Source organism: Phyllostomus hastatus, unplaced genomic scaffold (genome assembly GCF_019186645.2).
Source record: "Phyllostomus hastatus isolate PE091 unplaced genomic scaffold, TTU_PhHast_1.1 phas_scaffold_78, whole genome shotgun sequence".
NCBI classification, from domain to species: Eukaryota; Metazoa; Chordata; class Mammalia; order Chiroptera; family Phyllostomidae; genus Phyllostomus; species Phyllostomus hastatus.
In genome coordinates this window covers 45,001,215-45,025,153 of record NW_025334041.1, presented here as the reverse complement: position 1 = coordinate 45,025,153, position 23,939 = coordinate 45,001,215, and the positions used below count along the sequence as shown (strand labels likewise).

Sequence of the window (23,939 nt, the reverse complement as noted above, 5' to 3'; positions counted from 1 at the left end):
GCATCATAGTCATAGATTGTACACAGCGGTAAATTGTCAGTACCTTTGGTTATGGAGGCACAGGGCTGGCATATAAATAGATCAGCATAAATTCAAAAGCATTATTAAAAAACAACTCCGTGTGCACCGCCAAGGGGAAAATACATATTTCTCCCCAAAGGTAGCAGATTTTTGTTTGAACAGGAAATGCCTGTAGACTTCTGTGCTCTTTTGTAATCTCTTTCAGTGATAAGAGTCAAGTTATCTGAATAAACACTAAGCTTTGTCATTGTTGTTGGCCCTCCTTAAACTACAGACTTGTTTGTTTTACTTACTAGGACCAATGCAAGGACAACTGGACAACAGCAATAATTTGTTCTGAATTTGAATTTATAATTTGTTTTCTGAATTTTGAAGGTCCTTCAAATCACAAAGATGTTTGCCATTCTTTCAAGTTACTGTGATCATTTCTTTGCCATGTTAAGAGTTCATGAAAACAAATATTATATATATTCAGAATATTGTGAAATTTTATGGTTGATGGAACTAATGACAGCCTAAAGAATTTGTGAACTCTAAGCCCTTTCTTTAAACTTGAGGCCAGTTTATCTGTTTATGATCTAACTTAAGTATAATGTCCCACGGGAGGTGAAATGTGTCATTTATCTTTCCATGCTACCATATACTCCTTTGGTCTAAGTGTTTCTAAGCGTACTGAAGATGAGAGAATGGCTGAGAAGCAGTCAGTCCAGCCTCCATTACCAGCCAGAGCTGGATCCTTGGGATGGCGTAAGTCTGGCCTGACTTACTTCATCTGTAAAGGAGTCACACAAGGTCATGGAATGTTCAAGTTGGAAAGGACCTTTGAGAGTATGTGCCCAGTCCAAGCTCTAAACTTACAGATTTCCATTTTCTACTCTTACAAGAGTTTTTAAGCTGTTGTGATACTACAAAACTGAAATATTAAAATTAGAGTTTTTTACCATGTCACAGAGATGAGATACTTCAAATTTTTGAATGAAATTTGATTCCTTTCTCATTCTTTCCTTATATAGTTTCTCAGTTTTATATGTAGACAAAACGTCCAGTGTGTAAAAGTGTGTATGCTGTTCAGAGCCCATTTTTTTAAAAACTGGCTGCAGATATTGAGTATCATTGCAGTGACAGATCTGACAAACTTTTGAGGTTCTCAGCAACATTCTCTTGGTTAAGTAAAATTATATAGAGCTTTATAATTTCTTTTTGCTAGCTGCTCACATATTTTAAAACCCTATTTTATAATATGCTTACCTCCAATTTAGTACTATACGCTGTCCATATTTTAATGCATTTTGTTGAAGATGTAACTATGCATTTATATGGTATACTCTGAGGCCGGAGAGTGGTAAGTTCTCCAGGTTTTCCTGGGACTAAGGGAGTTCCCAGGGTGCAGGACTTTCAGTGCTGAAACTCGGAAAGCCCTAGGCACACTAGGTACGTAGGTTCCCCCTACCTGAGGGTATTTCTTCATGGGACTTGATTAATACTTCTTCCTATTTGGAAGGATAAAATTACAGATGAACTTAGACATCTTCTCAAGGCAAGGAAAACATCTTCAAGGCCCCATGTATTTTTTCTGTTTATCTGACTGAAATATAGAAGTAATTTTTTATTTGTTTTGGTTCCTTTCTGTGCAACTAAGAACAATTTACATTTAAATAGAATAGATACATCATTTGAAATCTTGTAAAGTTAAAAAAAAAGTGCAATTATATTTATAAGGAAACTAGTATTTATTGTTTACTAAGTGCTTTTTACTTTGAAAAGGAAAAGACCCTGTTGAAAGCAGAAAAGGCTGGTCTTGTTCTTGAGATCAAAGGTGTTGGCTATATGTAACTAATTTTATTAAAGATTTTATTTATTTATTTTTAGAGAGGGAAGGGAGGGAGAAAGAGCGAGAGAGAGAAACATCAATGTGCGGTTGCTGGGGGCCGTGGCCTGCAACCCAGGCATGTGCCCTGACTGGGAATTGAACCTGCAATGTTTTGGTTCGCAGCCCGTGCTCAATCCACTGAGCTACGCCAGCCAGAGCTTTGTATGCAGCTAGTTTTAGAAAATAGATAGATACCTGTTCAAGATGAATTTCTTGAGTTTTTCTTGCAAATTCAACACGATTAGTGGAAAAAGCATGGGCTTTGGAGTTTGATCCAACTTGGGTTAGATCTCCAGGTCCAACTGTTATTAACGCCCCCCACCCCCGGCCCCAGTACCAGTCATCTTTTATTAGGTGTTAATTGCAATAGGAAAGGATTCAGAGGTGCTGTGCAAAGATCATGGTCAGGCAAATGGAGTCCACACTGGGTCCTCTTCAGTGGTACTTGTGTTGCCACTCTGTTTGAGTTCCTTAGAAGAACGGCAGTAGTTAGAGAAGCATGTAAGCTGCCAGCACCATAGAAACCCCAGCACTACTCCCTTTCTTCACATTGACATACTGGCTTTAATACGGGTAGTAACCTGATTGAAAAGCTCCAGCAATGCCTTTAGGGGTGGAATCCTGCATCAATACCTAGCTTGGCAGCCCCCTAGTTTGACATCCATGAGTCTCTTCTCCTTCAGTGGTACAATTGACACCATCTTGGAATCTGGGATTATTAGCTTTTAGACTTTATCAAATTATTAACTCTGTGAACCTCAGTTACATCACCTGTAATATGAAGATAACATCACCTGGGAATGTTGTGAGGATTAAATGAGATAATTAATGTATATAAATGTCTAAACTATAGTAATCATGTGTACTTCTTAGGGTATCCCTATTTGGTTTAGGAAGACTGTATTTTGGGATTATTGTTTTTATAACTTCATAAACTTCCCAGATATGCTCCTTGTATCCATTAGGATTAGTATTGGGATGTGTACACTTGGTGTGGTGGCTCCTGAAGTCCTTCTGGTTCCCTAGGAAGTAGTCCTTACTCATATAGCTCAAGAGGACTCTGGGCAGTAGGATGCAGGAAGAATCAACTCACTGTCCCTTTAGGAAGACTCCCATTAAGCACCATATAAAACTTCTGTGTATGTTACATTGGCCAAACCATGATCAGTAGAGCCGTTCTTAGCTAGAAGGTGGGGAAATGTCATTTAGCTGGTGAATAGCTACCCTAAATAAAACTGGGGTTCTGTTACTGAGGAGAGAAGGGGAACTAGACTGCATGGTAGGCATCTTCTAGTCTTTACCACTGTATCACCACTTTACCACCACAGAGTTCAACTAAAGTATTCCCTTAGATTTCTTTTGGTTTTTATTTCATAATTAGTAGAGTTAATGGGGATGTCTTTTTTTGAGTTGTTTTTTTCCTCACTGCCCTTTGGTTACTTTTGATTCTGCTCTAATTCGATTCCCAACAGAGCTTTTCAAAAACAGTTAACTCTATTCCAATGAAAAGTATTTAGGAGTTTAAGCTCCTGTTTGTCATTCATTCATCCAGTAAATATTGAGTACTCATCATGTACAGGCTGCTGCACATTATTATAGACAATGTGAATCATCACTGACTGTGTTTCCTTTTTTTTTTTTTTTTGGTTTGGTTTTCTGAGTGGACAGTGTTGAATTTGTGACTCAGCTGGACTGCGTACAAGTTTGTGACCTATCAGACTTGGTCCTTAGCCACGTAGTCTTCCCAGTCCCAGACCTGTGTAGCCTTCTTGGGGTTATGCTGCCTCTGTAACTTGGAGTATGGGACAGGGAGGAAGAGGTTTTATGATTGGCAACTATCAGGCCATCATAAATTTAGGGGTATCAGAAAGTCCCTTTGGTCCTTTCTGTATGCCTGTCCTACCTTTGTGCCAATGACTGAGTCAAAGAGATAGTTCTCGACCTTGTCTAGTTGTCAGAATCACCCATAGAGCTTTTAAAAAGTACCTGGGGTGCTCCCACCTGACATTTTGATTCAGTATCCTCAGGTGTAGTTTAAAAAGCTCCACAGATACACAGTCCCAGATTTATAATGGCTCAACTTACGATTTTTTCACTTTATGTTGGTGAAAAAGCAATACACATTCAGTAGAAACTGTACTTTGAATTTTGATCTTTTCCCAGACTAGCAGTATGCTCTTTTGTGATGCTGGGAAGTGGCAGCATGCATAGCTCCCAATCAGCCACCCAGTCATGAGGTTAAACCAACGAGACTACAGTGTACTGTGTTGTCCACATTTTTTGTGTTTATTTTAGTTCAATGCTTCAAACGTTCTTCAGGTCTAGTGTGCTTTCAGCTGTGTGCATTAATGGTAAGTACTCAACCAAACATTCTGTTTTTTTACTTTCAGTACAGTATTCAATAATTTACACAAGATATTCAACATTTTATTATGAAATAGGCTTTGTGTTAGACAGTTTTGCCCAACTGTAGGCTATAGATACAGTAAAAATAAAAAAGGAAAAAATTTTCTCCATATGATTAGAACTCTTCAGATTTATTCTTTTTACAAATTTCCTATGAATCATGTAGCAGTGTTAGCGACAGTCATCATGTTGTACATTACATCCCTATTACTTATTTATCTTATAATGAAAAATTTTTACCTTTTATTAACTTCCTCCAATTTCCCTCCCCCCACCCTTTGCCTCTGGTAACCACAAGTCTGATCTCTTTTTGTCTGAGTTTAGGTTTTTAAAAAAGGTTTCACGTGTAAGTGAGATCATACAGTATTTGGCTTTCTGTCTGACTTATTTCACTTAGCATAATGCCTCAGGTCCATTCATGTTGTCACAGATGGTAGGATTTCTCTATTTCTTATGGCTGAATAAATATTCTATTATGTATATATGCCATTACTTCTTTATCCATTCATCCACTGATGGACACTTAGGTTGTGTCCATGTCTTGGCTATTATAAATAATGCTGCTCTGAACATGGGGGTGCCAATATCTTTTTAACTTAGTGTTTTTGTTTTCTTTGGATATATTCACAAAAGTAAAATTTCTAGTTCATATGATAGTTCTATTTTTAATTTTTTGAGGATCCTCCATACTGTTTTCCATAGTGGCTGCACCAATTCACATTCCCACTGACAGTGTACAAGGCTTCCCTTTCCTCCATGTTTGCACCAGCATTAGTTATTTCTTGTCTTTTTGTTGATGGCCATTCTGACAGGTGTGAGGTGATATCTCATTGTAATTTTAATTTACATTTCCCTAATGACTAGGGATTGTGAGCACCTTTCTATTAGCCTTTGGTATATCATCTTTGGAGAAGTGTCTGATTAGGTCCTTTGCCCACTTTTAATGGGTTATTTGTTTTTTTGCTGTTGAGTTATATGAGTTCTTTATACATTTTGGACATTTACTCCTTAATAGATATATGGTTTGCAAATATTTTTTGTTATTCCATAGGTCGTCTTGTTCACTTTGTTGGTGATTTCTTTTGCTGCCTAAAAGCTTTTTAGTTTGAGCTAGTGCCATGTGTTTCATTTTTTATTTTGTTGCTTGTGATTTAGGTGTCATATGAAAAAAATGATCACGAAGGCCCATGTCAAGAAAATTTATTTCTGTTTTCTTCTAGGAGTATCATGGTTTCAGGTTTTATATAAGTCTTTACTACATTTTGAGTTAATTTTTGTGAGTGGTATAAGAAATGGGTCCAGTTTCATTCCTTTAAAAGTAAAGAAAGATCCAATTATCCCAGCACCATTTATTGAAAAGGTTCTCTTTTCCTCATTGAGTATTCTTGGCTCCCTTGTCAAATATTAGTTGACTTCCTGGCATTCTTAAAATACACTGAATCAAACTCAGGGATCTCAAAGTTCCTTCAAACCTCAAGATTCTGTTAGTTGACATTTGAGGATGTCTCAAGGCTTTCACTGTAAACCAGCTGTTACACTCTCAGGAGATGGGCTCAAAAGGGTCAGACCCCAGTAGTACCTGGAGTTTTGCTTCCTTGTAAAACCCCCCATTGTTAACTTGTTTTTTTGTCATTTACCTTTTTTTTCTCACAAAGTGCTGGCAAGACTGACATTCAGAGGAGAACAACAACGATTCTTTTGCCACATTCATTTATAAATGAATCACAGTCAAGGAACCTCTCTGACTTTCTTGCTTTTCATTATTAAGTAATGGAGAATCAAGAAAAATGGAAAAGCTTACTCTTTGGTGGAGTAAGCTGACTCTTTGGTGCAGCCAAAGATTGTTAGAATTTTAAAGATGGAAGGGACTCTAGAGGAACAGTCCAGTCCTCTTATTTTACAGATGAAGGAAGTGAGTCTCAGTGACAATAAATGATTTTTTTAAAGGTTACAGAATACATAATGTTGGAACTAGAATTGAAGTCAGGTTGTACCAGCCAGGGTTGGGTATTATTTTTAAGATATTAAGGAGGTGGTAACTATGTCATTTTGATAAACATATTATTTTATCCATGTTTTCTCAATTTGTCATAACATGTCATTTGATTATCCTACTGATGTAGTTGCAACACTGTAAATGATATTTTTAAATGGGCTTTGGTCTTAAGCTGGGTATTTTCCTTATTGTTTCTAACTCTAATCAAAGCTGTGCTTTTGTATTTACACATAGGAAAAACTCTTATTGTACAGGAATCACCTACAGTGATTATGTATTTTGGTAACTTAAAATCTGTGAAAAACTTGTGAAATGATTTCGTTAAATATACTGAATTCTGTCTAACAGCACATAGTTTTCCAAGCCTTTTGCATTCTATGATCAAGAATGTTCGTTGTCCTTGTCTGCTTTTTGAAAAGAAAACATATTCTCTAATTTGTATCCTGAAGAGTCTGGTTATGTTTTGAATCCATTCTTCTCAAAACTCTCTATTCTGAGTCTTATGGTGCTTTGATAAATTAGCATTTCCAGGTGAATTATTTGTGTCAAATGGCAAAAATCACAATTTAATAACAAGTTTGATGTGCTTTATTCAAGGGAAAACAATCCATGCGTTGTGGGAGTACAGAGGCTTGCAAGTGGCGGAGCACCCATCCCTTGGGTTTTGGGCAAGGGTGAGTTTTATAGTCAGAAGAGGCATCGCACACATGGATATGGTTGGACGGGACCTGACTGGCTAGGAGGTCAAGGCTTTCCTTATAAGGCTGACAAGTCATGTTTTCTAGGTTAAGGTAAGCTAGATACGCTGAGTTGGAGGATTGTAATTGGTGTATGTTAGGTATCCTTGACAGGTGTTTCCCGTAAGAGGAGGCTGACTTAGGTTTAAATTTGTGATGTGGGCCAGGCCACTGGGGCAGCCTCCATTTTGTGGTTTCCAATATACAGATTAACTTCATAATTTGTCAAAGTAATTTTTCTGTCTATAATCAGATGAGCAAGCACTTTATAAGTCAAATTTAAAGTTTTTTAAACAAAATAATATACTGTGATTTTTTCCTTATGCCCCCATACCCTCTTCTACCTCTACCCTCCCCCTGCAATCACAGCACTGTTGTCCCTCTCTTTTTTCCTTTTTTGCTCAATCCCTCCCCCCTCCCCCCACCTGTCAGCCTGTTTTCTATCTATGAGTCTGTCTCTATTTTGCTTGTTAGTTCAGGTTGTTCATTATAATCCACATATAAGTGAGATCACATGGTACTTCTCTTTCTCTGATGGGTTTATTTCACTTAGCATAATATCTCCAGGTCCATCCATGCTGTCACAAAGGTTAACATTTGCTACTTTTTTTATGGCTGAGTAGTATTCCATTGTGCAAATATACCATAGCTGTTTTATCTACTCAGCTACTGATGGACACTTAGGCTGCTTCCAGATCTCGGTGATTGTAAATAAAGTTGCAGTGAATGTGGAATGCATATATTCTTTTGAATTAGTGTTTCTGGATTCTTCAAGTAAATTCCTGAAAGTGGATTTGCTGGGTCATAGGCAGTTCCATTTTTTATTTTTGAGGTAACTCCATACTGCTTTTCACAGTGGCTGTATCAATCTGCGTTCCCACCAACAGTACACAAGGGCTCCTCTTACTCCACATCCTTGCTAACACTCATCATTTGTTGATTTATTGATGGTAGCCACTCTGAGAGGTATGAGGTGATATCTCATTGTGTTTTTAATTTGTATTTCTCTGATGATTAGTGACTTTGAACATCTTTTCATGTCTAATGGCCACCTATATGTTCTCTTTAGAAAAGTGTCGCATCAGGTCTTTCAGATTTTTTTTGGTATTGAGTTTTATACGTTCTTTATAAATTTTTGGATATTAACCCTTTATCAGATGTATCAGTAGATATGTTCTCCCATTCAGTGGGTTGTCTTTTTATTTTGTTGATGATTTCCTTTGCTGTAGAAAACTTTTCAGTTTGATGTAGTCCCATTTGTTTATTTTTTCTTTTGTTCCCCTTGCCGGAGGAGATATATCAGAAAGAATATTGCTATGAGCAATGTCTGAAATTTTACTGCCTATGTTTTCTTCTAGGATTTTTATGATTTTGAGTCTAACATTTAAGTCTTTATTCCTTTTTGAGTTTATTCTTGTATGTGGTGTGAGAACACCTTCTCTAGTTTCATTTCATTTTCTTTGCATGTATCTGTCCAATTTTTCCAATATCATCTATTGAATAAACTCCTTTTAGTCCTGTTCTGCAGCCTGTCCAGGCTGGGCAGGTTCACATGGGATTCAGGCAGATGGAAGAAAATTTGTGGAGCCTTTGAGATGTCTGAAATGCCTTTATTCTGGGGTGGGGTGATCCACGCGTGCCACAAATGGTGAGTTGCATTGTGGGAAGCCCTGGCTCCCTTACATACTAAGTGCATACTAAGCCAGCAGGGTGCCAAGTATTATGTAACAGAGCATGAGTCTGTGTGTGCGGGCCCATACTCAAGGATATATGAATGCTTCTTAATCATAGTTGCCCAGACATCTGGGTGAGGGAACCTGACTGACTCCATTTTCTCTACAAGCCTATTGTATATTTTTGGGCTCTCTATTCTGTCCCATGATCTATATGTCTGTTTTTTTTTCTAATATATTTTATTGATTATGCCGTTACAGTTGTCCCATTTCCCCTCCTTTCTGCACACCCCTCCCATCTACATTCTCCCCTCATCTTTAGTCCATGTCCATGGGTCATACATATAAGTTCTTTGGCTTCTATTTTTCCTATACTATTCCTAACCTCCCCCTGTCTATTTTCTACCTACCATTTATGCTACTTATTCTCAGTACATTTTCCCCCTCTCTCCTCCTCCCATTCCCCTGTTGATAACCCTCCATGTAATCTCCATTTCTGTGGTTCTGTTCCTGTTCTAGTTGTTTGCTTAGTTTGCTTTTGTTTTTGTTTTAGGTGTGGTTGTTAATAATTGTGAGTTTGCTGTCCTTTCACTATACATGTTTTTCTTTATCTTCTTTTCTTAGATAAGTCCTTTTAGCATTTCATAAAATAAGGGCTTGGTGATGATGAACTCCTTTAACTTGACCTTATCTGAGAAGCACTTTATCTGCCCTTCCATTCTAAATGAGAGCTTTGCTGGATAGAGCAATCTGGGATGTAAGCCCTTGCCTTTCATGACTTGGAATACTTCTTTCCATCCCCTTCTTGCCTGTAAGGTCTCTTTTGAGAAATCAGCTGACAGTCTGATGGGAACTCCTTTGTATGTGTCTCCTTTTCTCTTGCTGCTTCTAAGATTCTCTCCTTATCTTTAATCTTGGCTAATATAATTATGATGTGCCTTGGTGTGTTCCTTCTTGGGTCCAACTTCTTTGGGACTCTCTAAGCTTCCTGGACTTCCTGGAAGTCTATTTCCTTTGCCAGAATGAGGAAGTTCTCCTTCATTATTTGTTCAGATAAGTTTTCAATTTCTTGCTCTTCCTCTTCTCCTTCTGGTAACCCTATAATCCAAATGTTGGAATGTTTAAAGATATTCTGGAGGTTCCTAAGCCTCTCCTCTTTTTTTTTAAAAATTCTTGTTTATTCATTTTTTTCTGGTTGGATGTTTCTTTCTTCCTTCTGGTCCTCACTGTTGATTTGAGCCCCAGTTTCCTTCCCATCACTATTGGTTCCCCTGTACATTTTCCTTTATTTCACTTAGCATAGTCTTCATTTTTTCATCTAATTTGTGACCAAATTCAACCAATTCTGTGAGCATCCTGATTACCAGTGTTTTGAACTGTGTATCTGATAGGTTGGCTATCTCTTCATTGCTTAGTTGTATATTTTCTGGAGCTTTGATCTGTTCTTTCATTTTGGCCATTTTTTTCCCCTCTGCTTGCCCATTAGTTAGGGGCGAGCCTTAGGTCTTCACTAGGTCTGGGTATCCCTGGTTGCTGCTTTGTAACACTGTATGAGGGGGAGGGGTTAGAAAGGGAACAATGGCGCTTACTCCATTCTCTGCCAGTTTTCAGTCACTTCCCCCCGCTACCCACAATCAAATTGGGCCCTTCTGGTGCTGATTCCCGTTTGTGTACATTCTAGGACCCTGTGGGTCTCTCCAGGGAACTCTCCTGTGAGGCTGGGAGTTTCTCCCGCTGCCAGGTATTTTCACCGCCACAGGTATTTTCAATGAGTGGTTTGAGGCTTTATTTCCCTGTGCTGGAGCTCTGGGCTGCATGGTCTGTCTCGCTCTCAAGTAGTTTCTCCCAGTGTATCTGCCCATAAATGTGGGACTGTGCGCTCCACCAGCTGCTGCCTTGCCGTGAGTCCTCTCTGCCCAGCTGCCCATCTCTGCCTCTCCTACCGGTCTGGATGAATGTTTCTTCTTTGACTCCTTGGTTGTCAGACTTCCATGCAGTTCGATTTTCTGTCAGTTCTCGTTGTTTTTTGTTTTTAAATTGTATCCTTTTGGTTGTGCAAGGAGGCTCAGTGTGTCTACTTATACCTCTATCTTAGCTGGAAGTCCACAATTGCCTATATGTCTGTTTTTAATGCCAGTAGCATACTGTTTTGATTGCTAAGGCCTTATAGTATAGTTTTATATTATGTAGCGTGATTCCTTCAACTTTGTTCATCTTTCTCAAGATCACTGTTGGTATTTGGTGTCTTTTGTGCTTCCATATAAATTTTTGGAATATTTATTCTAGTTCTGTGAAATATACCATTGATATCTTGATAGGAATTACACAAAATCTGTAAATTGCTTTGGGTACTATGGACATTTTAATGATGTTAATTCTTCCTATCTGTAAACACGGTATATGCTTCCACGTTTTTGTATCTTCTTCAGTTTATGTCTTCAGTTTCTTATAATTTTCTGAGTACAGGTCTTTTGCATCCTTTGTTAAAATCATCCCTAGGTATCCTTTGTTAAAATCATCCCTAGGTATTATATTTTTTTAAAGCAACTGTGAATGGGATTGCTTTCTTAGCTTCCCTTTCTAATATTTTATTGTTGGTGTATAAAAATGCAACTGATTTTTGTATATTAATTTCATATACTGATATTTTACTGAATTCATTTATCAGTCCTGATAGTTCTTGGTAGAACTTTAGGCTTCTCTATATACAGTATCATGTCATCTGCAAATAATGACCATTTTACTTCCTCCTTTCCAGTTTGGATGCCTTTCATTTCTTCTCGTTTGAGTGCTGTGGCTAGGACTTCCAGTACTATGTTGAGTAAGAGGGATGAAAGCAGACATCCCTATCTTGTTCCTGATCTTAAGGGGAATACCTGTAGTTTTTGCACATTCAGTGTGCTGTTAGCTGTGGGTTTGTCATATGTGGCCTTTGTTACAATTGAGGTGTGTTCCCTCCATTCCCACTTTGCTCAGTTTTTATCATAAATGGGTGCTGGATTTTATCAAATGCTTTTTCGACACCTATTGTTATGATGATGTGGGTTTTATTCTTCATTTGGTTGATGTGTATCACTTTTATTGATTGCGGTTTTCTACCAGCCTTTCATCCCCAGAATAAATCCCACTTGATCATGGTGTATGATTTGTTTTAGTGTATTGCTAGATTTGGTTTGCTAATATTTTGTTGAGGATTTCAGCATCTATGTTCATCAGGCATATTGACTTATAATTTTCTTTCTTGTAGTGTCTTTATTGGGTTTTGGAATTAGGATAATGCTGGACTCATAAAGTGAACTTGGGAGTCTTCCCTCCTCTTGAAGTTTTCAAAGTAATTTGAGAAGGAAAAGTGTTATTTCTTCTTGGAATGTTTGGCAAAATTTACCTATGAAGGCTTCTGGTCCAGGGTTTTTGTTTGTTGGGAGTTTTTTGATTAATGCTTTAATTTCACTAGTTGTAATCTATCTATTCAGATTCTCTGATTCTTCCTGATTTGGTTTTGGAAGATTGTATGCTGCTAGGAATTTATCCATTTTGTCCAGGTTGTCCAATTTGTTGGCATATAGTTGTTCATAATATTTTCTTATAATCCTTTGTGTTTCTTTGGTGTTAGATGGTATTTCTCCTTTTCCATTTCTAATATTGTTTATATGGGTTCCTCTCTCTTTTTCTTGATGAATCTGGTTAAAGGTTTGTCAGTTTTGTGTTTCTTGTCAAAAAACCTGGTCTTGGTTTCATTGATTTTGTATTATTTGACTCTATTTTATTTCTACTCTGATCTTTATAATTTGCTTACTTCTACTCACTTGGGGCTTTTTTTGCCCCCAAGTTCCTTTAAGTGTAAAGTTAGAGTGTATATTTGAACTTTTTCTTGTTTCTTGAGATAGGCCCGTAATGCCAAGAATTTCCCTCTTAGGGCTGCTTTCTCTGTTTCCCACAGATTTTGGGTTGTTGTGTTCTAAATTTCATTTGTTTCCAGGTAGTTTTTGATTTCTTCCTTGATCACATTGTTAACCTGTTCATTGTTTAGTAACATGTCATTAGCCTCCTTGTCTTTGTGTGTTTTTTCTGTTTACTTTTTGTGCTTGATTTATAGTTTTATAGCATTGTGGTCAGAGAAGATGCTTGATATGATTTCAGTCTTCTTAAATTTATTGAGGCTTGTTTTGTGTCCTAGTATGTTCCATGTGCACTTGAAAAGATTGTACCTATATTCTGCTGCTTTGGGCTGAAATGCTCTGAAGATATCAATTAAATTCACTTGATCTAGTGTGTCCTTTAAGGCCACTGTCTCCTTGTTGATTTTCTGTCTGAAAGAGCTGTCCTTTTGTGTCAGTGGGGTGTTAAGGATCCCTTAGTATGGCTGTATTTATGTCAGTCTCTCCTTCATGTCCATCAAGATTTGCTTTACATATTTAGGTGCTCCTATGTTGGATTATAAATGTTTAGAAGGGTTTATATCCTCTTGTTGGATTGCCCCCTTTATCATTATGTAGTGGCCTGCTTTGTCTCTCACTATATAGCCTTGGTAATTTTTTTAAAAAGTTTTTATTTTTAGAGAGAGGTGAAGGGAGGGAGAAATAAAGGAAAAGAAACATTGATGTGTGAGAGAAATATCCATTAGTTGCTTCCCACACACCCCCAATTGGGGGCTGGCCCACAACCCAGCCATGTGCTCTGATCAGTAATGGAACCAGTGACCTTTTGCTATGTGTGTCAATGCCCAATCCCTTGAGCTACATCAGCCAGAGGTAGCCTTGGTTTTAGAGTCTTTTTATCACAAATAAGTATTGCTGCCCCAGCTTTTTTTCCCTTTCTGTTTGCATGAAATGTCTTTTTCCATCCCTTTACTTGTACTCTGTGTGTATCTTTTTGATCTGAGACGGGTCTCTTGAAGGCAGCATATATATGGGTCTTGTTTTCTTATCCATTCAGCTACTCTATGTCTTTTGCTTGGAGCATTTAAGCCATTTAGATATAAAGTGATTAGTGATAGGTGTGTATTCATTGCCATTTTAAAACTATGTTTCTCCGTTTTTTTATTTTCTTCTTCTTCTCTTCCTCCTCTCCTCCTCCCCATCTTCCCCCTTTAACATTTCTTGTAATACTGGTTTGGTGATAATAAACCTTTTTTTTAAAAAAAGATTTTATTTATTTATTTTTGGAGAGAGGGGAACAGAGGGAAAAAGAGAGGGAGAGAGAAATATTGATGTGAGAGAGAAACATCGATCGGTTGCTTGTTGCACACTCCTCAGCCAAGATGGAACCTGCAACCCAGGCATCCACCCTAACCAGGAATCGAACAGGTGACCTTTCACTTTGCACAATGAATCCCTACTGACTGAGCCATACCCAACATGGTGGTAATGGACTTTTAGCTTTTTCTTGTCTATGCAGTGCTTTATTTCTCCTTCCTTTAAAATTTTAGCCTTGTGTAAAATAGCCTTGGTTGTAGGTCCTTGTTTTCATCACTTGGAGTATTTCGTGATAATGCCTTCTGGCCTGAAATGTTTCTGTTGACAAATCAGCTGATAGCCTCATGGAGCTCCCTAGTAGGTAACTAACTGCTTTTCTTTTGCAGCTTTTAAGATTTTCTCTTTGTCTTTAATCATTGCCATTTTAATTATGATATGTCTTGGTGTGTGCCTCTTTGGGTCAATCATGTTGGAACTCTGTGCTTCCTGGACTTGTGTGTCTTTTTTCTTCACCACATTAGGACATTTTTCAGTCATTATTTCTTCAAATAGGTTCTTGATCCCTTGCTTTCCCTCTTCTCTTTCTGGTACCCCTATGATGTGGATGTTACTACACTTCATGTTGTCCCAAAGGTTCCTTAAACTAGTTTCATTCTTTAATTTTTTCTTCTCTTTTGCTCTTTTGATTGGGTGTTTTTTTCTCCCATGTCTTCCAAATCTCTCTTTATCCTCTGCTCCATCTAACGTACTGTTTATTCCTTTCAATATATCATTTATTTCAGATACTGCATTCTTCATTTCTGACTGGTCTTTTTTATGGTTTCTATGCCCTTTTTCATGTTGTTGAGCATTTTTATATCATCACTTTGAACTCTATATCTGATAAATTGCTTGCCTCCATTTCATTTCATCTTCTTCAGGAGAATCCTCCAGTTCTTTCATTTGGGCCCTGTTTCTTTGTCTTACCATTTTGGCTCCCCCTTTTCGTGTTTTTTTTTTTTTTTAATTATGTATTAGTTGGTTCTGCTATGATTCCCAGTCTTGGTAGAGTGGCCTTATGTAGTAAGTATCCTATGGGATCCAGTGGTATAGTCTCTCTGATCACCTGAGCTGGGTGCTCTAGGAATGTCTCTTGGGCATGTTATGTGGGCTCTCCTGTTGTAGTTGAGTCTTGATTGCTATTAGCTCATTCTTGTGTAGTCTTAACCCTCAGTCTGGCTGACTGTGAGGATTAACCCTAAACATGGTGTACAAGCTGCTGTGCAGGTGTTGATTACGCAAAGTGGAATTCCCTTCGGCAGGGTTTGGCACCTACTGACATCTCCCTGGGGATAAGCTATTGTGAAGCTTACTGAATCCTGCGCTGTTGTTTGGAGCTGCCCACTTAGTATATTGATTCTGGTTCTCATTGGAGTGACTCTGATACAGAATTATATGAGACATTGCCTGTGACTGCCCTTGGGCAACCTGTTGGGACCTCTCAGTGATGCATATCTGTGGCTCCTTCTCCGTGGCCTGGTTTCATGCTGAAAGGACGAAGTTGCACACCAAGGCCAGCTTTTATGAGTACCAGGCTGGGAGATGGCCAGCTGAAGTTTAAAAACACCTAGAGATCTGCCTCCACCTGTGGGCTGCCTGGTAGGCATAAGCACTGAAAGTACCTCCAGCTGTACTCCTCATCGGGGCCTATGCTCCATAGAGTGGGGCTATTGCTTCCCGCTAGGCTAATGCCACATGAGGAGAGTGCTCTGCCTGAGGAAGATGGCTTCTGTAGTATGGGGATTGACCAAGCACAGGGATCCTAGTGTCTGACCCTTCAGCTCTCTCCCCAGAGCCACCAATCCTAGACTCTCCTCATGCAGCTCTAGTCTGCTCTACCCTCCTTCCTCTGGAACAAAATTCTGTGTGTTGGCCCATTAGGAGGGTGGCTGCATCTCTAGCTATCTCTCCTTAGTGTAGAGAAGCCCTGTTGCTTTTCACAGCCAAATGTTATTTGGGTACCTTTCCAGGTACTAATGCTCTTGGCTGGGGAGCCTTGGGGTTTAGAGCCCACACTTTTCATGGGACCCCCTTCCCCACCAGCATTGGAGATAATCCCTCCAGAACTTCAGCTGCCACCCATTGGAGCCCAGCCAGCCCCCTCATGCCTCTGCACTTCCTACAGGTCTTGATGTAGCTTCTTCTGAAAGTCCTTGGTTATAAGACTTCTCTCCAGCTAGTCTTCAGTTGGTTATTAAGAATGATTTTTCTATAATTTCGTTGTAATTCCAGTTTTGGTCCTGGAAGGAGGTTAGTGTAGAATCCACCTATTCCAATGGCATCTTGACTCTTTATACTATGATTTTTATAAAGGATAAGGAAACTTAGATTTTTTATAAACCTACTTTAAGAAATAACTTTATTTTTCACTTACAGTTAACATACAGTATTACATTAGTTTCAGGTGTACAACATAGTGATTACATATATACCTTACATGGTGGTCACCCTGATAAATCTTGTGCCCATCTGACAGTGTACAGAGTTATTAGAGTAGTACTAACTGTATTCTCTATGCTGTACTTCACATCTCTATGACTGTTTATAACTGGCAATTTGTACTTCTTAATCCCTTCCCTCTTTCCATGCACTCCCTAACCCCCTCCCATCTAGCAACCATCAGTTTGTTTTCTTTATCTATGAGTTTGTTTCTGTTTCCTTTGTTTGATTATTCTGTTTTTGGATTCCACATATGAGTGAAGTCATATAGTTTTTGTCTTTTTCTGTGTAATTTCACTTAACATAGTACCCTTTAGGTCCATCCATGTTGTCACAAATGGCAAGATTTCATTCTTTTATAATGTTGTATTATAAACAGTAATACAGTAATATTGTATTATATATATATGGATCTTCTTTATCCATATGTTAATGAATGGGCACTTGGGTTTCTTTCATATCTTGGCTATAATAAATGATGCTACAATGAACATATGGGTGCATATGTCCTTTTGAATTAGTGTTTGGATTTCTTTGATAAATAAGCAGAAGTGTAATTGCTGGGTCGTATGATAGTTTAATTTTTTTGAGGAACGAAAGTACTTTTTTTACATAAAGTTTTAAAATTGATTTTATAAAGAGAGAGGACGAGAGAGAGACAGACAGTAAGAGAGATGGACATTGATTTGTTGTTCTACAGTTTTATGTATTCATTGGTCTTGTATGTACTCTGACTGAGGATTCAACCCACAAGCCTTTACTTATCAGGACAATGCTCTAAATCACAGATGGCAAACACAAGCCAAGGCCCGCAGGCTGAATCTGGCCCTCCACCTTTTTTTATCCGGTCCGGCGCCTTGTTTCTATCCAGTGGCAGTGCTGAGCTCCTTGCCCCTACTTAAGCAGTAGTTACATTTATACAGCCCTAAAATTACATTCGGACTTTTGAAGGCAACCGCGAGGCTGATGTAGCCCCTGGTCAAAATGAGTTTGACACCCTCTAGAGCTCTAAATGTTCTAACTGGCTGAACTACCTGGACAGGTCCTACATAAAATTTTTATGGCAAGAAGAATTTCAGTAGTCTGAGTTTTGAAATCTTTACTCTAGAATGTTACCTTTCATCTGAAAACAACTCAGTTACATCTAGAGATTCTAGTTATTATTTATTCTTTTACTAACCATAAATAATATAAAAATTTACTTTTGTATAGTGCTTTGAAATATTAACCTGTGCTCTCATTGCTCCACATTACAGTCCTTCACAGAGATACATAGGAGTTGTCTTTATTTAACAGATGAGTAAGCTTGTTCAAAAAGGTTGTTATTCTCCCTTTAGTTAATGATAGAATTGACGTCTTGTTTTTGACTCCCAACTAATGTTCTTTTCACTTTTGTGAAGACAAATTGTTTGGTGAGATGTATAGATTTATGTTATATATAAATACTTCTAAAAGTATATATGCATATATGTATATGCTAACATTTTAGACTCAATTGTTACTACAAATTGTTATAACTTATTTTTAGTGTGTACGTAGGTACTGTATATTAAGCTGTTTTGCTTTCCTCTAGCTTTTTAGCAAAACTGGTCGTTAAGTCAGTAAAGTGAATTAAAACTGAAACTCACTGATAACAAACAGTGCAGTCCTTTCTTCTTTGATGTGTTTGTGTACACACCTCCCACAGAACATTGTTACTTTCATTTTCTAATGAACTTCCTAGCTTGGACATACCTACTCTCCCACTAGTCTCCCAAATGCCTGTGGAGCAAGGGAAAAGTGTATTGCATGTGAAGAATGGGGACAATTTAATTTAACCTACCAAAGCATTTTGCAGATCCTTCAACAAATTGAAAATTTCATTAGCTATGCAATCTAGCATTGTATTAAAAGGACCCTTTTCTTCATTAGAGGTAGGAGAGCTAATATAAAATTGTGAGTTTAGTGTTATTTTCGATATCTGAAAAAACAGTTCTAAATATTTTACAGCTTTAATGTATCTTTGTTGGTATGTAATGGATGTCACTCAACTAGTATTTATTAAATAACTCTAGGAATGATGATTTGCAGTGTCATGATTTATGTTATGTGGCAGTCCCAAACATACATGGTAGTATTGTATTTTTTCTTTATTTTTGTAAATGATAAAGCAGTGCATTCAGTTCTAGGCAGCTGACAAATCTTAAATGTCAAAGAAAGAAAGGATGAAACAGCTGTTTTTGAAATAGGGAATTCTTGGTTTTTGAAAGTATTTTACCCATGTGTATAGTTATTGAAGTAAAAATATTTGTACTTGGCAGATTTGTGTTTACCAAATGTCACAGAGATAAGTTTAGAAATATGGGGTTAATTCATTTTGCTATTAAAAGTAGGCAGTTAATCTTCAAAGAAATGTAGAGGATGTAGTTGATAATTACTAGATGGAACTCATGTTGTCCTTTTTTGTAACTAATTCTTTAAAATAAAACATTTATATTTTATATTTCAGTTATCATAGGGCTTTGTTACCCTCAGTTTTCTTCTGGATTCTAGCTTTGAAGGTCCAAATGTAGCTGTTGTTTACAAATGTAGCTGTTGTTCACAGAGAAGAAGAGGGCTAGCAAATTAGTCATTGTTCTGATTATATTTAATTATCTAATGTTTGTACTCCTGTGCCAACATATATATTTTTATATATAAAATGGTAGTTTTCACAAATTTGAAGACAGACACATTTGAACACCACTGCTATCAGGATATGTCATAATGTATAACAATTAAATTGATTAACATTTTTATTTTCTTAGTGGCACATAAAATAACAGTGTGCCTTATAATTCATGTTTTCTTAAACTGGAGGAAAATCAGTACAATGTAAAGATCTTTATTAAGTTTGGAACTCCCTTTTGAAAAACAGGTTGCTTATAATTTGTATATACATATACTCATATGCTCATCTTTTGCTTACTGTTTGCCTAAAAAAGCAAAGCAGAATTTTCACTTACCTTGTTAATTTTGGAGACAGGTATGTAACAAAAGTAATGAGAAATATGCTACATTTAATTAAGGAAACTGCAGTCTAGGCATGTTAAGGGGTTTGTTTGAGTTTGCAAGGCCGAAAACTAGTTAATAGATCCTACTCTTCCTTATGTGGATGTAAGAAATGTCCAAACCTGTACAGAATTTTTATGTTTATTTGAGTCAAAGTGACAACAATTGCCAGGAAGCAAAAACTCAACAGAATGAGAAAGTGCTCCAAAGAATGGGAATTTGCAGCTTATTTTATACATTAGAATCAAAGGAAGAAACATTAAGGGGGTGTTACATGAAATTCACTGGTGGTAAGTTAGAGAGGTGGGAGAAAGCAGAGTGGGGAAATCTCTGAGCTTGAATAAAGAGTGAAACAGAAACAAGTACTACTCTTACATTGACAGGTACAGGATAGTTAATAATTAACATTTACAGCACACAGAGATGGTATGTGACTGAACAAGATAACAGTGAGGGGTTCTGTGGTCCCTTCCTCTGGTGTGTTGGGTGTACCCTGAGGGGTCTGGGAGAAGGAGACCCCTGGGAGAAGGGGTCTGGCAGTGGAATCACTGGGTCATAAGGCAGTTCCATTTTTAGATTTTTGAGGGAATTTCATACTGTTTTCCACAGTGGCTGCACCAGTCTGCATTCCCACCAACAGTGTACGAGGGTTTCCTTTTCTCCACAACCTCCCTAGCACTTGCTGTTTGTTGCTTTATGATAGCCATTCTGACAGGTGTGAAATGGTATCTCATTGTGATTTTAATTTGTTTCTCTCTGATGACTAATGATGTTGAGCATCTTTTCATATGTCTCTGGGCCCTCTTTATGCCCTCCTTGGAGAAGTGTCTGTTCAGGTCCTTTGCCCATTTTTTAATTGGATTGTTTGTCTTCCTGGTGTGGAGTCATGTGTAAACTCAGTATTTTTTCTCCTTTCTTCTTAGTTCTCCAAAGGACATGGATGAAAATGAAAGTAATGAGTCCCTGATGGCAAGCAGCCAATATCCTAAAGAAGCAGTAAGAAAACGCCAAAATTCAGCAAGGAATTCCGGAGGAAGTGATTCTTCTAGGTTTTCCAGGAAAAGTTTCAAACTGGATTACAGACTAGAGGAAGATGTAACTAAATCAAAGAGAGGAAAAGATGGGAGATTTGTTAACCCCTGGCCAACATGGAAAAGTCCCTCTATCCCAAATGTTCTCAGATGGCTGATAATGGAAAAAGATCACAGCAGCATTCCGTGTTCTAAAGAGGTAGAGTTTGACTCTTACGAGTGCTGTGTATTTACTCTTTGTGTGTGTGTGTATGTGTGTGTGTGTGTGCATAAAACTTTGCTGTGAATTGTTTTATGACACTTAAGTTAGTTGAACCCCTTTTATATGATAAGGCAGAGGGCTGGGTTCTGGGGAGATAAAATAAATAAGGTGCCCTCAAATTCCTGGTTTAGCAGCAGAGTACATATATGAATAACCAACTCTGATCTGGTGGCAACTAGAGGTAGGAACAACAGAGTGCTTTAGAAATTCAAGAAAGGAAGTGATTAATTGTCACTGGTGGGGTTGGAAATGACTTCATGGAAGAGGTGATATTTGACATGGGCCTAGAGAGAGAAAAAGTGTTTGGGCAGTGGTTTTCTAGGTGGCATGAACAAGGTCATAAAGGTAAGAAAGTATATGACATGTTCCAGAAAGTGGTAATCTGATGTGTGTTTGGAATACGAATTATGAGGGTTAAGGCATGGCCCAAGAGTTCTTGGCTTTCACCCTTGGATAAAACTGCTAAAGCTATAAAAGAAATCTTCAGGTAACCTTTTCATGCCTTTAAAAAATTGGCAATAGGTTATTGGCCTTTGAATATGTTGGTTTTACTTAGATGAAAACTTACTAAAATTTGCCATAAGGTTTATTAGCTGAATGAGATTACACTCCAGTGGCTGCGGGGGGTGGCTCCCAATTGCAGTAGTACTTTTTTCTCCTTTCTTAGGTTCTTTTCCCTCTCCTATGTCCTATCTGCCCTAGCCACTCTTTTCCACCAACACCATGCTCTGCCAGGCTTTATGGGGAGTTGAGATAGATATAAAGAACTTGAGGTTGGGAGTGGGGAATGGGTTGAAAAACTAGGGGCACGCGTGAAGGCTTGATCTGCAAGTGTCAAGAGGCAGGAGGCGCAGTAGGTGGTCGGTGTGTTAGATATTTCATCTGGGTATGTGCATCCACTTTTCTTTAAACGATATGGGATAAAATACCTGAAATTATCACTTTGATACTAAGGAATGTTTGTAGTATTGATACTAGTAGGCAGAATTGATTAATGTGAATATCTTACCAGAACTTTTTTATAATGAGTTAGGACATTTAAATAGATAAAACCTTGTGTTTATGTTTCAACTTTGAGAATGAGAAGTACAAGAAATTTTTTTCTCCTTCTGGAGAACCCCATGTGAACAGAAACATGGAGTTGAGCTGTGAAGAGAAGGGTTAGGGCAGAAGGCCAAGATGGGTAGGCTACCTGTTGGAGTAAATTTTTTCTGGGTTTTGAGCCATAGCTTGTAAAAAAACAGAGATAGCAATGGTGTCTTTAGTTTGACTTTATTTCAAGAGGAAGTGAGTGACCACATGGAGACAGGAGCACACCTCTGCAGTTTAACAATTTGGAAACTACTGAATCTCTGAGAACTTGCCAGGCCAGTGGTCCTTAGGTTCTTTTGGATACTGGCCCCCTTTGAAAATCCGATGGAAGCTGTGGACCTTCTTCTTAGAGAATACACATATGCACATAAACACATTGCTTTTTTACTATAATTTTAGGGAGTTCTTGGACCCTCTCAGGCCAGTTCATTAACTCATTTATTTATTCATTTAGTCAGTATTTATTGAGCAGGAGCCCAATAAATAAATATCTAGGTGCTAGAGATAGAGCCATGAACAAAGCAGAAAGACACCCTTCACCGCCTTGGACCTTAGATTTAAGTGGGTGAGAGAGACAGTGAACAGTGAGTAAATTCTGTGGTTTATTAAAAGATGATTAGCCCTGGCTGGTGTGGCTCAGTGAATTGAGCACTGGCCTGTGAACCAAAGGGTCACCGGTTTGATTCCCAGTCAGGGCACATACCTGGGTTGCAGGCCAGGTCCCCAGTGGGGGACATGTGAGAGGCAACCACACATCAATGTTTCTCTCCCTCTCTCTCCCTTTGTCTAAAAATAAATAAAATCTTTAAAAAAAACGATGATTAGTATTGAAGAAAATAAAGTAGAGAAAGAAGTTAGGGTGATACAGGTGGGAGCTACATTCCTTAAGTGTTTTTTTTTTTTTTTTAAGGCAGAAGACTTTCTATTTTATTTTATTTTATTTTATTTTATTTTATTTATTTTATTTTATTTTTTAATATATTTTATTCATTATGCTATTACAGTTGTCCCATTTCCCCTTTCATTCCCCTCCACCCTGCTCACCCTCTCCCACCCACATTCCCCCCCTTTAGTTCATGTCCATGTGTCATAAGTTCTTTAGCTTCTACATTTCCCATACTATTCTTGCCCCACCCTCCCCGCCCCGGTCTATTTTCTGTCTACCATCTATGCTACTTATTCTCTGTACCTTTTCCCCCTCTCTCTGCCTCCCACTCCTCTGTTGCTAACCTTCCATGTGATCTCCATTTCTGTGGTTCTGTTCCTGTTCTGGTTGTTTGCTTAGTTTGTTTTTGTTTTTGTTTTGTTTTAGGTGTAGTTGTTAATAATTGTGAGTTTGCTGTCCTTTTACTATACACGTTTTTTATCTTCTTTTTCTTAGATAAGTCCCTTTAACATTTCATAAAATAAGGGCTTGGTGATGATGAACTCTTTGATTTTGACCTTATCTGGGAAGCACTTTATCTGCGAAGCACTTTATCTGCCCTTCCATTCTAAATGAAAGCTTTGCTGGATAAAGCAATCTTGGATGTAGGTCCTTCCCTCATGACTTGGAATACTTCTTTCCAGCCCCTTCTTGCCTATAAGGTCTCTTTTGAGAAATCAGCTGACAGTCTGATGGGAACTCCTTTGTATGTAAGTATCTCCTTTTCTCTTGCTGCTTCTAGGATTCTCTCCTTCATTTTTACCTTGGCTAATGTAATTATGATGTGCCTTGGTGTGTTCCTTCTTGGGTCCAACTTCTTTGGGACTCTCTGAGCTTCCTGAAAGTCTATTTCCTTTGCCAGATTGGGCAAGTTCTCCTTTATTATTTGTTCAAATAAGTTTTCCACTTGTTGCTCTTCCTTTTCCCCTTCTGGTACCCCTGTAATTCGGATGTTGGAACATTTAAAGATGTCCTGGAGGTTCCGAAGCCTCTCCTCATTTTTTTGAATTCTTATTTCTTCATTCTTTTTTGGTTGTTTGTTTCTTTCTTCCTTCTGGTCCACTCCATTGATGTGAGACCCAGCTTTCATTCCATCACTATAATTTCCCTGTGCATTTTTCTTCATTTCACTTATTGTAGCTTTCATTTGTTCATCTAATTTGTGAACAAAATCAACCAATTCTGTGAGCATCCTGATCGCCAGTGCTTTGAACTGTGCATCT

The 23,939-nt window shown here is 38.0% G+C and overlaps 1 protein-coding gene across 5 annotated transcripts in view; it reads left to right on the top strand.

The window, feature by feature from the left end:
* Positions 1-23,939, top strand: part of NAPEPLD (N-acyl phosphatidylethanolamine phospholipase D) — a 63,046-nt gene that overhangs the window by 3,712 nt on the left and 35,395 nt on the right. For 2 of the 5 annotated variants that reach the window (XM_045827441.1, XM_045827442.1), the window contains exons 2-3: positions 6,891-6,967; positions 20,330-20,636. In XM_045827441.1, coding sequence (XP_045683397.1) covers positions 6,903-6,967; positions 20,330-20,636 — 372 coding nt within the window. In that variant the 5' untranslated portion in view covers positions 6,891-6,902. The other 3 variants (XM_045827440.1, XM_045827445.1, XM_045827443.1) reach the window with 2 other exon arrangements.